The sequence below is a fragment of the Branchiostoma belcheri genome, unplaced genomic scaffold (assembly GCF_001625305.1).
Source record: "Branchiostoma belcheri isolate BF01 breed outbred unplaced genomic scaffold, Haploidv18h27 scaffold36, whole genome shotgun sequence".
Taxonomy (NCBI): Eukaryota; Metazoa; Chordata; class Leptocardii; order Amphioxiformes; family Branchiostomatidae; genus Branchiostoma; species Branchiostoma belcheri.
Window position 1 is genome coordinate 2811892 of NW_017803976.1, and position 13423 is coordinate 2825314.

The following is a 13423-nucleotide window of genomic DNA, read 5'->3' on the forward strand; positions in this document are numbered from 1 at the left end:
TGCGGCTACAGATGCACGACAATTACCTGTTTCAACTGTCGTCCCAGAAGTATCTTGTGTCGTCACAGATAACTGTGTAGGCACTGTTGTGGAGGTCGTTGGAAGTAATGTGTGGTTCAGCTGTAATAAGAAATAAACCAGACGTACATAAGTAATACCTCTACCATAACCATAACCATAGTAAAGAAAAATAACACCCCAGTTGCATTGTTTGATTACAAACCTCGTTATGAAATGCTCATAAGAATTGTGTGCAAAACCATTATGAAAGGAAAGTCGTAAGGAAATTATAAGGTCTAGGAAAATCAATCTGTGTTTTCTGTATCAGAAATAAGGGAAGGTTTATATTTCAGCCACAGCGATCCAACAAATGCAGTTCACACTGAAATGCGTGGACTTGAATTGAAACATTAGGTCTGGTTCTAATTTAGTCGAGTGTACCGCATCAATTTATCAAATTTTGTATCTCTAATCAGCGGTCGACAAAAGAATAGGTCATGGTCGGGTTTTTGTTTTGATAAGGCCAAACCAATTAAATTTGTTATTTCCCGGATTTTTCAGAAAAAATATGAAGTGAAAGGGCGAAATAATTAAAAAAAACAGGCGAAGGCACCCCATGATAGCTGGAAATGTTACGATATGAGCCATGAAGTCAACATACCAGGCTGTTTTATAATTAAAACAATTATGGATTTTGAACAAGGTCGCAGCTTTACATTGTAAAAACTTTAACAACAAGGAAGAAAATGACTTTCTTTAACCGTTGGGGCCAAAATATGACTTTCTTTGAGCATTATTTTGCAGTTGACTGAACATAATTTTTTATTTTTTTTTCCGCAAATCAGAAAAAAATGGACAGGGCGAATCCGAGGAACAAATTAAATTGGTGTAGCCTGAGTTTGGTCGTGTAACGGGAAACACAATATAGTTTTCTTAAGCCTGACCTAACCTACCACGATATTAGGGTGGACTCTCAGTACACTGTGTTGGTTGAGGATTACGGCGACCATAGTTGCAGCAATACCGACAATGATGACACCAACACAAAGCGCCACCATGCGCCCAAGACGGAACCTGCAGAACGCAGGGCAGCTCTGACTGCAGCTCGTGCCGTCACTGTCAGCTTCTGTGGAACAACAAACAAACGTATGTGTAATATGTGCAATAGTGTATCTCAGATGGAGCATTTTCGTGATCTTGTGATTTTCGCGTTTCAGTCTTCTTTTGACATTTTTGCTTGGACCTGCAATTCTTAAAAATTGGTATATATATATTGGTATATTTCATATTTATGTGCATCCAGGCATCCGAGATCGTTCAGCTGATACCTTTGACCCAGTGTTGACGTCACATTTCAGAGAACCCACGTGACAAGTCTCAGTCTATTGAAGAAGACCAGAGAACTGGTCGAACGCTATAAGTGAGAACTTTTATGTTGCAACAAAGGTTTAAATATCAAACCTAGTCGTCCTATATTCATATTTGGATCGGCATCGTTCATTTCATCTTTTATATATTTACTAAGAGGCAACATGTCGCCACAAGGAAGGCACACATAAATAAAACGTACTGAAATAAAGAAAAGTAGAAAACAGCGGTACAAAGTACCTTAATTAAGATAATGGTAGAGTATTGAATGTATAGCTTAAAGATAATACGACAAACTAACGAACAGCATAAAACAAACAAGATTACGCATTCATAGCAAATTAAGTTAAATGTAGATATTACATATCAATAATTCTTAGACGAAATAAGCATTTGTACCCTTTTTTCGAACTGGATGTCTAAGTACACAAATATGCAATCTCTGCAGGTGACTCACCCCTGCTCGGTTCCTTGGTGCCGTGCCTCCTGTCCACCGAGTCTTGGGCTGCGACAAAATCGGGATCTAAATCATCGTACGCGTTCTCTGACCGAGTCGGATGGCCAAGTTTATCGCCGTCCATTTTGTAGAAGACTTCTTCATTGTTGTCATCAGTACTAGCGACATTTATCTCGTAAAAGGGCTGTTCTTTTTGTTGTTTGTCTTTGGCAGCGGTGACGTCCATTTTGTAAAATGGCTGTTCTTGTTCTTCATCCGCAGGGGTGATATCCATCTCATAGAACGGCTGAGCTGTGGCGTTTTTGATCGCATCTTGTGCTGCCAGAAAGTCGGGGTCCAAATCGGCATGAACATGCGTAGATAAGTTCGAGTGTTCTTCATCGTTCTCGTAATGCGCGTGTTCTTTGTCGTTCTCGTCATGTGCGTGGTTTTTATCGTACTGGTAATATTTGTGTTCTTCATAATGCCCGTGTTCTTCTTCATTTTCGTAATGCCCGTGTTCTCCTTCATTTTCATAATGCCCGTGTTCTCCTTCATTTTCGTAATGCCCGTGTTCTCCTTCATTTTCATAATGCCCGTGTTCTCCTTCATTTTCGTAATGCCCGTGTTCTCCTTCATTTTCGTAATGCCCGCGTTCGCCTTCATTGTCGTAATGCCCGTGTTCTCCTTCATTTTCATAATGCCCGTGTTCTCCTTTATTTTCATAATGCCCGTGTTCTCCTTCATTTTCATAATGCCCGTGTTCTCCATCATTTTCGCAACGACCCTGTTCTTTGTCGTTCTCGTAATGTGCGTGTTCTCTATCGTTCTCATGATCTTTCTGGTTCTCATAATGCTCTCCCGGTCCTATCGGACGTTTTCTGTTGCCATGTGTTTTCTGGAATTCCATGTTAGTATGAGTGGAGAAGTATGTCAGGCCCAGTTTACTGGTCACATCTCCTTTCCTCTTGCTAAGAGTGCGCTTTGTACATCTACGTGCGACCCTTTTAGTAGCATTTTGTTCTGTTGGTAGACACTCTGCATTTAAGTCTGCAAGGTTATGGCCTTTGACGCTTGCTTCTCCAATTTCTGAATTCTTCGAGGCAGACTCTTCGCCGTATTCCTGGACAGGCTTCAGAACTGCTTCTGGGTCCTCCCGCGCACGCAGCGCCTGTCTCTGCCAGTCGAGGATCCGTTTGGTGCACCAGAACCTCAGTCCTGCCCGCCTGACGTACAGCGGGGCGGGCGGGCGGCAGGAGACATCGGCCGGCGGAGGGGGTGACTCCTCCGGTTGAGACACTGTTAGTAATAAAAGAGAAGCGAATAGTCGATGGAAAGAAATATATTATAGTTGTTCTCGGGGCGGATCAGAACCAAGAGGTTCCGGGTTCGAATCCTGCCATGCCACCAATCTATGCCATTGGTAAACGCACTTTTTACACGACTTACTAGTAACTTACATGCTATTTTTCATGGGAAAGGACCAGCCTGCTAAAGAACGTGATGGCACGAAAGTATTCCGACTTTTTCTAGTGCCCTCTGCGTTTGTGGCGGCATAAAAATAAGCTGTAATTAAAATACATTTAACAAGGAACCTGTCCAAAACTTTATGGCAAAGAAAATCGGCGTTTGAATTGCCCAATATCTCGCCAGTAATTCTGTAGACATGAATGTCAGACATGCAAACTACACATGTTATCTTTTTCCTCTTACAGTAGTGAGTTGTGTGTATACGTCGTGCAACGTCAGTCATATTTCTGCTACTTTCTACTACTTTTGACGTAACTTGCAAAATGTGTACAATTTCAAGGAATGTTTTAAACCTGTTTTTTGCTCATAATTTCTATGTATACCCTATTCATGAGTCAGAGTATTACCTGCTACGAAACTGTCATACTTAGATTTAGATTTACATGTAAATCTGCTACGCTAGCTGTCAAATATTACATGCATCCAAATCAGGGCAGTAAAACTGGGTTTTCAATTTTCTGGTCAATGACAAATGCAGTAACAGTTTAATAAACCCTATTCCGCATAGCATACTGGTAAAAATAAATAGTGACGTCGCTGAGGGAAGATGGTTTCTCGTTTGGTATCGTAGGCTTATGTTAGCTTTTTATTGGTGGTACCCGATAAATAAGGGTCTCCTCGTGTAGCTCGTTTTAGGGGTACCTTAACGTTTCAAGTATAAGCTGGTGGCGAAATGTGCAAAGAAATGGCAGTAGATTTAACTATCAGACAGATTTCTCCATTCAGAATATTATGGTTTTGTTGCCCTGAAATTGCCGGCGTTATACAGCAGAGAAAATAGCTCGCCCGACGTGCTGAAGTCGGCGAGTACAAAGCAAATGATTTCCGGAATGTGGTCGGTATGCTTTTGATGGCTTCTTATTTTGTAGGGACCGGCCATTACATTTCCAATGCAAGTTTTATTCTGTATCTGTATCAGTATAGCCGGTATAACCGCCCTTCGGCGTAACACACAAGCTTCGCAGGCAAGCGGCGCGGCAGCAGCTAGCTATATCACACCGAACAACGTGTTATACTTTTCTCATTTAATTGCAAGAGTTGTTTAAAGCTTTCTAGTGATAATGCCCCAACTGTGCTTGGTGGCAACGAGTTGCAGTCTATACGATAGTTCTGGGGAAATACGAGTTTTTGAATACCATAATTTTTTAGGATAACTCTGATATTGGAAGGCATGACTGTTTCTTGTTCTTTTACTCTCTTATTAACCCTCAAACACCCCAACTTTTTTGTGACGAAAATGACCAAACGGGTTACAAATGGACCCCATTTGGTATCTTTCAAATTTATTTTTCTTTTTGCATTGTTTCGGTGATCTTTGCACATATTTCGTGTGTAGGGAAGTGCAAATATCGCTGGGGTCCGTAAGTACCCCAGACATTCTACATCAGACTTTCTGTTGTTATTTTTACAAATGTGTGCCGATCTCCAAAAAAAATGGGAGAACTTGAAGAAAAGGTTTATTGACAAAGTCACGGGAGGAATTTTTTTTCGAATCAAAAATTTTCAAATAGCACATAAAAATATACGCCTGGGGTCCACATGGACCCCGTTCGGTTGTTTCAGGGTTAACTTAATTTCGTCGCCATTGTTATCTTGTATTTCTTTTCTTATGCTTTAATGAAAAAAAAAATGTTCCGAGGTCACCGAATCCGGTCCAATGTAACGTTACAGGGTAGATTTTCGACGCACGTTTCGGTCTCGGTAACGGTCGTTGCCATTTGAAATGGTCAATGCCATATTCGAAGGTATCATCACGTTTTTAGGGGCAAAAACGTACATATATCATGTATAAAAAGCTGCATTATTGCAATTTTAAATATGCGGCAGCATCGTAAAGAATAGTAAAGAAAAGTGAAAAAAAAACACATTGAAAGTACAAGTTTGGACTCAAACCCGGGTAAAAACAGGATATTTCTAAAACCCTAATAATTTACATGTATATACTCTATATAAAACATGATAGTGTTTACGGAGCGTTCAAATACCCTTAATGTTTGCCGTTCTGCAAACCTTTACAAGTAGCGACTGCCGTGTATAAGCCGGAAATTAGCTTCTGCGACCTTCTGTCGATAAACAACTTCGGTCGAAGGTCGCTGAGAATTCGCATCTACCAGGCTTCGGGAGGCGACTGGAAAAAGTAGAAATTGGCCAAATAGATAGCTAACACGCCAGGGATAAAGATTGACGCAGCTGAACTGTACTCTTTTAGATCTAGCGGACCAACTCACTTGGCATGTTAGCTCTTCATCTGACCAACTTCTGCTCTTCCCAGCCGTCTCCCGAAGCTTGGAAAAGGCTACCTTACAGAATGTAATGCCCAACTTTAAAACATCGCAACATACTGAACAAATGGACTCTTTTCACACAACCAATCATTTGCATTTGATTACATCTCTCTATAAGCGACCTACATACAAAAAATTGATGAAAATACGTTATTTCTTTCTGGACTTATTCACTTTCAAAGATTTCGCCAGAAACTACCCTGCAGTTCCAGAACTGCTGCTGCTAGGGGGACAAAACACACAGTATTTATTTCTGACAAAAAAAAGCTATCTGTCACCAAAAATCCAAGACCATAGCATGTTCAGGACAAAAGATACCAAAAAACGGAAGTTCTGCTGCAGTAGCAAGGTCAGCCAACAGGAGGCCTATATTTGACCTTGACCTTTGTCTTCCAAACGACCTACCAACATACCAAATGTGATTAAAATCCATCAATGCGTTCTGAAGTTATGCTAACTACAATTGTGCGGAAACACAAGCACACACGCAGACAGACACACGGACACGACAAAAACATTACTTCAATTTTTCATGGAGGTAAAAAATTTCGCGGCTTCGCGTGTCGATCGTCGTGGGACATATAATATTTTCTATCGTGTAAACTAACGCTGTGTGTAGTGCAGATGCATGTATACATGTACATGACGGACCTGGAAACAATCCGATGTATGGTCTATAGAAAACATAGAGTTTGACGTACCTGCTGTCTTCCTGCTTTCATAAAGTTTCTCTAATTCGTCACCTTCATCAGACGGTAGCTCCGACTGTGCCGACGCCCCGGTGCTTTTCTGCTGTAATGGCGGTTTATTCTCGATCTCCACAATAGCCTGAATTTCAAAGGTTTTCCCCCCTCTAACGTCTGAATTTCCGATCACGTCTGTGTCCGAAACCTCCATAAAGATGTTTTCGGTCATGTCGTCGTTGCTCTCTCGTCCGCGGGAAGGATTTTCCGTATTTTCGCTTTCCTGTGGTTGTCCTCTTCTCTCCGAACCGTTGCTAATAATACGTCGCTCGGTAAGGCGGTATCTAAAAAAAATACTGTTGCCATAGAGATAACTTTAACTTAACGTTCATTGGACGCTGAGAGTGCGTTACGGGGTAGAGTTATTTCTTCTGAACCTAATTAGTCTGCTGCCAAAGCTGCAAAACTATCAGAGAGGGCTGATCTTTCATTTAATCCAATTTCCATTAAATAAACCCCTGATTTGTTACATAACTTAAGGCACATTTGATGGCACAAGTTTCACTTATTTAAAATGCTTCCGACATAAACCTTGTGAACTAAAAGGTGAATTAAATGTCGCAGGCGCGGGCATGGTTGTTGTTGTTATTGGTTTTACTACTCTTCCCGGAGTCCTCTGACATACATTGTAAAATACAAATAAAAACAACTATTATAACAATTATCTTATTACAATAATAACAATAATAATTATTATTATACAATAAATGTCATTAAAGTTTTTGCGCATTTAACGTAAATCAATGTCCTCATTAAACGATATTACATAAAAAAGTAAGCCTAAGTTATCATTTGCTAGGTTTTAAAGAGTTTTGGGATACTAGTAGGTACAACACGTTCCAGAACGTCAAGAATTGACTTTTCGAATTCGAATCAGCGGTTAGAAACTGAATTCTATGTACACAACACCCGTCAGTGAAGCCCGTGTCACGTTTTATTAATATACAAATTAGAGGTCAGAGAACCCATGTCTTCGTCGACGTTTTTTTGTGGCTGTTTGTATGGTGAAGTATTCAATTATCAATTGTTTATATGTTTGCGCTTGGAGTGGGCAGTTGGTAACAGGTCGTTGACCTTTGATATTGCTTGCAACATAGAATGTAGTTTATGCGAAAGGCTATTGCTGTTTCAAAATTTATCCTTATTTTTTCTGGGTTCAGGGTGAGATGTACAGTAATAATATACATGCAGGTGCATCAATTCGTGGCCAAATATAGGACCTATTAATTACTGTGCTACTAACAAAAAATCATTAATTACTCATAAACATTGTAGCAAGGATCTAGAGAATGCCAGTCTACCGTAAAAATAGAATTTTGCCGTTAATGACCGACAATACAATCGCCCATGACAACTCATTTGCTTGGCTATAAAATCAGATTGTAAACTGTCATGATATGAACTGACTTTCTATTTTTCAATATCAGAAAAAATTTAGTACTATATTCGCATGTGTTCCGGCAATGTCTCTAGTTCTCTGATCACATCTAACGCCACCTGAATTTTTTTGCCAATTGGCCCGGTTTACCGTCACTGAATGTAATCGAATATATGAAAAATATCTGCTCTTACATTTATGATTGCCTAAATACTTTTGTACAACTTTGAGATGCAGATCTAGTTTTAGCACAAATACGCGATAATTTATCGGGATGAATATACTGGTGATCACACAAGGAGCAGCTGCTTTCTAGCTAGCTGGCGTCGACGAATTATGATTGCATTTAGGTGTGATTTTTAGGGTACCGCCCAGAAAATGAAGGACTCATCTTGGGGCTTGTTTCTGCAGTTTTAAATGCCCAAAGTATGAAATGCTGATTTAAATGTGCTAATGTGAAGCAGTATGTGTCGATATCACAAAGATTGCCTTATTTAGAATACTTCCAGTTTTGCTACCCTAAAATCGCATTGGATGCCTTTAAAAACATGCGAAAACCGCTCCAAGGTAGTATCTTTACTGACCTACTTATTAACTATAAGGCCTCACCTCCTTAATTTTATGGATGACATCCTCTGAAGACCTCCGAACTTGTGCGCGCGGGAGAATAAAAAAATCCGGCCCAAAAAAAGCTACTAAACCACAGGAATACAAAGCTGGTATTGTAATAAGTCAGTACATAGTGACGTATACGACAAGCCGGTACATGCTGGCTTTTTTGCGGAATTAATAAATCGACACTGTACGCATGTATTAAGATCTTGAGTCGTGGAGCTTTGGCAGCCTTGGTGCCATCCTCCAGAGTTACCGCCGGCTCCCTATTGTCGCTAACTAGCATGACCAGGCCAGAGGCTCATAGGACAGCCGAAAATCAATGCGCGCGCGAAAGGCATTCATTAAAAAAGTCAGCGTGGCCTAATGTACAACAGGCTGACAAATTTAACGCAGCTGCAAAACGCAACTTATTCTAACGACAATTTTTTTACCTCTCCCACAAATTATCCGATAAGGTTTACACTACATTTCAAACCAACTTACAACTTGGAAAGAAGCACTTGAGTTACGTTCTTACCATAATAAGAAGATAGCAATTTTGGAAGCAATCTTTCATAAGAAGCATCGTTTGAGTGTGTCCTTGCCTTGTTATGGTAACAAAAGATAAACTGATCTCACCTTGACACGCGTACTCGTGGGTTCTCTGGATCTTTTGGCTTAAAAACTCGAACCTGACTATAAGCGCGCATTAGCTCTAACTAAACTTGGTAAGAGGAACGTACCTCATCAAGTCTTAACTCGAACTGGCGCAAACTAAACATCTGTGGGCCTTGAACTCTGATTCCCCAAAACCTGATTACACTATTATCTTCGAGAACACTTTTTACGTTGTTGTTTTTAAACCTTGGCCTCTGTGACCACACTTTACGTCGTTTTTGAAGGTTCCTTTCAAGCCCCGTGCCTGGGCCATTGTTTACATGTCAATCATTCAGTTTCCCTGGACACCAGACTATCTATAGTCAACCTAAATATGCACACGGCAAAGAGTGATGCCCTCCACACATTCTAGGTTCTAGGGACCCTGATTTTCAGAACTAAGAACATCGGCAGTGGACACGACGCTGCTGTACTTTGGTCGCTGCTAAACCCTCTTGGGAGGTAGTGGTGGCGCACGGAGACATAGCACTTCATCTACACACGTAAAACGGTAGCAGATATTAGGGACCAATCGTTTGAGGGGTCCGAGTGGCGCGGGGGCACCGTGTCAAGGCACGGGGAGGCGTCTGACAGACAAAATAATAAATGTAAATGTACAGTAGGGACTACGGGCCTCCATTTCAGTACCAAGGACATCGCCCGTAGACGCACCGCCGCTGTACTTCGACCGCGCCTGAGAATTTTTTCGAAGAATCGGATTGGCAAGACGGAAGTATAGCAACTCAATTACACCTCCACATATAACGTTACTGTAGATATATTAGGGACCCCCCATTTCAGCACCAATGACATCGCCAATGGGCGCACCACTTCTGTACTCCACCGCTGTACTTAGGCTACGCCTGAGAGTTTTTCGAAGAATCAGAGCGGCAAGGTGAAGTATATACATGTACACTATTTATCAACTCAATATCACACCCATATATACAGTAGATGTATTAGGGACCCCCATTTCAGCACCAAGGGCATCGCCAATGGGCGCACCACTGCTGTACTCCGGCCGTGACTATGGGGATTCGGGGGGTCCGAGCGGCGCGGGGACGCCGTGTCAAGGCTCGGGCAGGCGTCTGACAGACAATATAATGTATGTAAATGTACAGTAGGGACTAGGGACAGCATTGCAGTACCAAAGACATCGCTAGTAGACGCACCACCATTGTATCCCGGCCGCGCCTGAAAGCTTTTCGAAGAATTGGAGTGGCAAGGTGAAGTATACACTTTACATTATACCTTTATAACATAACGAAGCTACCCGCTGAGAGATACTAGTATACGCATCGTTTCATCTGTCCCGGACTCACTGTGGTTTTAATAAGATCTATTAGCCTGGATGCTAATCAGATCATACAGTGGCAGCCATGGACACTCGTCTGGCCAAGGGATACTGTCCTGCCACCGAATGATATGCTTGGATATTATAAAAATAGGCCCCATTCGTTTTGTACCGGGACTCTCCAAGTGCAATTGACACTAAACCACCCCGTTACAAAAGTGATGGCTGCCCATGCAGGCTAGAAGAACAGGCCGTTTGTACGTGCGCAATGGACCTATGGGGTTTCCGTAATCATTACAGCGCGCGGCCTAGAGGGTTTTCGTATGTGGTACACAGCGTAGGGCGGGGAGGGCGTGTGCCGGGGACGGGCTAACCAAGGCCCTCGCGCGTTTAATAACTCTCCGAGACCCCCGAGGATGGCTCCAAGGGTACCAAAGCCCTCGACCCCGAAAATAAATCTCAAAGCCGATACGTTTACGAACTCAAAATCGTCAACGCGACAGAAAAATGCATGGTCCAAATCAGCGATATTTACCATAAAAATAACGTATGTGGTTTATTTCTCCCCTGGTGAAAACCCTTAAAAACAGTTTTTTGAGGCTTTTAACCTCTTAAAACAGGAGTTCTGAGATCTCATACCTCCTTGCTTTGTCATACTTCATTCCAACATGTCCTCATCAATCATGCAAGTACTTCCACATTAACATAATGTATGCATAGTAATGCTAACCTTTCAGTAACTTATACATGTAACGATGTATCAAATTTCCACCATTCGCCAAAAAGGAGTCACAGAATTTTCACATTGATTATGCAAATTGGGTCATCATTTGCATAATTGGTATCTGTTGATGGTCCGCCTACCATAGATTAAATAGATTACATGTATAAAAGAACTATTATATTAAACACTGTAATTATAGAATTTCTTCCTTAATTATACAAATTAGGCCCCCATTGCATAATTTGCATTTAACTTTGTACTACTCTCTCTCAGCTACCTGCATACCCAAAATGATGAAAATACGTTGTTCCTATCTGGACTTATTGGCTTTAGAAGATTTCGCCAGAAAGTCCCATGAAGTTCCAGAACAAGCTGCTAGGGGGACCAAGCCCACACGACTTGTTCCTGACAGGGAAAGCTTTTTGACGTCATGCATAATTAAGCTGTCAGCCATCTTGGATCGAAAATCTTGAATTTTGAAAGTTGCATTATTTCAAAACGCAACGCAAATGGAGTTGAGACAAAAAATTAATGAAAAAACATGGTTACACAAGAGCTAATTATATGGTCCACCATCTTAAATTTTGACCTATGACGTCATCAAATTAGCCTAATTATAAATAGTTAATTATAGAAATTATATATAATCATAAAAGATGCTATTACAAAGGAAGTGTAATTGAACATAAAACTTAGAAAAATTTTATGTTTGAACCAAAATTACAGATTCTTACAAAAACTCCGTCGGGAACCCCCCCCCCTCGGTCTGAATAGGGTTAAGATAGTTTAATTTTGTAGTATTGTTGTATTATTACTGCCACAAATTTTACCACGTAAAATTGTCTAGCAGTAAAGTTCATTTATTCATTCATTCATTTAAACATGACAACACGATCCGACAGGCTTTATCATGCATGTACTAATGTAATCTGTATAACATGCACTTTTATCTTTGGTAGAGTTTGATCGGATTACATTTTTCACTGAAGTTTTCTTGATTATTCTTGCTTGTGAGATTATGTTCAATAGTGAATATGTATGCTCACCTCTGCATGTGTTTTGCAACATCTCAGAACATCAGGTTGGACAATTTTGATTTAGTTACAGTTTTCACAGTCAGGTTTTCGTGATTATGGGATGATGCTCATATAGCGTATGTTTGTTTTGGCAAACATTCCTATCTTCTAAATCATCATTTCATGCATATGCCATCTATGGCCTATATGGAAACCTCTTTAGCAATGCAATGGAATATAACCAACTTATGAAAGACTCAAATCAGTTGATAGAATAAATACATGTGCAGTTACTGTACTACTTCTTTTCCTATAGCAACAATAAAACAAAACTACATCCCAATCCCATTAAAACAACATTTCTCTCTTAATGTTTTCCTGATGCACAATTCCAGGTTCCATTATATAAAACAAAAAGGCAGAAAAAACTATTACAACATCCGTTGTAAACGCATTTGATTTAGTGCATTGTTGCAGTTTCAATCATGTTATTTTGATTATTCCTACTTCTAAGAATATATAGTAAATTCACATGTAAACATGCCGGTTTTGTCCCCCTCACAATGTCATAACACCTCCCGTGACTATTACATTATAATATAGGGGGGCACAAAATACATTAAAGTAGAGACTTTTATTCTTTTCCTATTGCAATAATAAGCAAAGCAAGAAAAACTAACAACAAAACTAGGCATCAAACCATAGGAGTAACTTTGTCCTTTAGATATTGTCTTGACAAAGAATTCCAAATGTCTACACAATCTCTTGTAGGCGAGCTTTCAAACATATTTCTTGTTTCTTTTTGGCTTTTGAAGTTATGTAGTAAATATGTACTGTTTTCTACTGTTGCAACGCCTCGCTTTCGACTGCTTTTCCACGTCACCATTTCAAGGCATTCAAAATACTCCCTTGACTATGACACTATAATATAAGGGAGTTTTACAACATATGCTAGTCAACCAGGTGACAGTAAAAATATTTTTCTACACTCACAAAAACTACACACTAAATCATTGGAACAATATTGTCCTTTTGGTGTTTTCTTCATTAACGATTCCGTATACATATACATGTATATATATTTTTTTTTCTACTTTTTATTCTGACTGGTGAGTTAATTCAGTTATGCTCACCTAAGATTGTTTTAACACTTTTTACAAAATTGCCATTTTTTAAACCATTTTATGAGTACTAAAAACCAGAGTTTACTTTCTACACCATATCCTGCATAATTACAGTTACTAGAGTCTCTTTGTCGCTGAGCTACTCAAGTGGTATCACCTTCGAATTCATGTCTTGAAATAAAATTTGAACTAAAATCTACTGTTTCTACGATAATATTTCTCACCATCACTAGCACAATGTCGTTGTTTGCCATGATTAAATTCACTGTTCTTT

At 40.1% G+C, this 13423-nt stretch overlaps 1 protein-coding gene across 1 annotated transcript in view; it reads right to left on the reverse strand.

Moving 5' to 3' along the window:
- LOC109476006 overlaps window positions 1-6534 on the reverse strand; it is a 10559-nt gene extending 4025 nt beyond the window's left edge. The window contains exons 1-4 of the mRNA XM_019776812.1: window positions 6321-6534; window positions 2879-3103; window positions 1822-2434; window positions 950-1116 (exon numbers count right to left, since the gene is read on the reverse strand). Of these exons, the coding sequence (XP_019632371.1) occupies window positions 950-1116; window positions 1822-2434; window positions 2879-3103; window positions 6321-6534 (1219 nt within the window). The remainder of the gene's footprint in view (window positions 1-949; window positions 1117-1821; window positions 2435-2878; window positions 3104-6320) is intronic.
- Between the last annotated feature and the right edge of the window lie 6889 nt (window positions 6535-13423).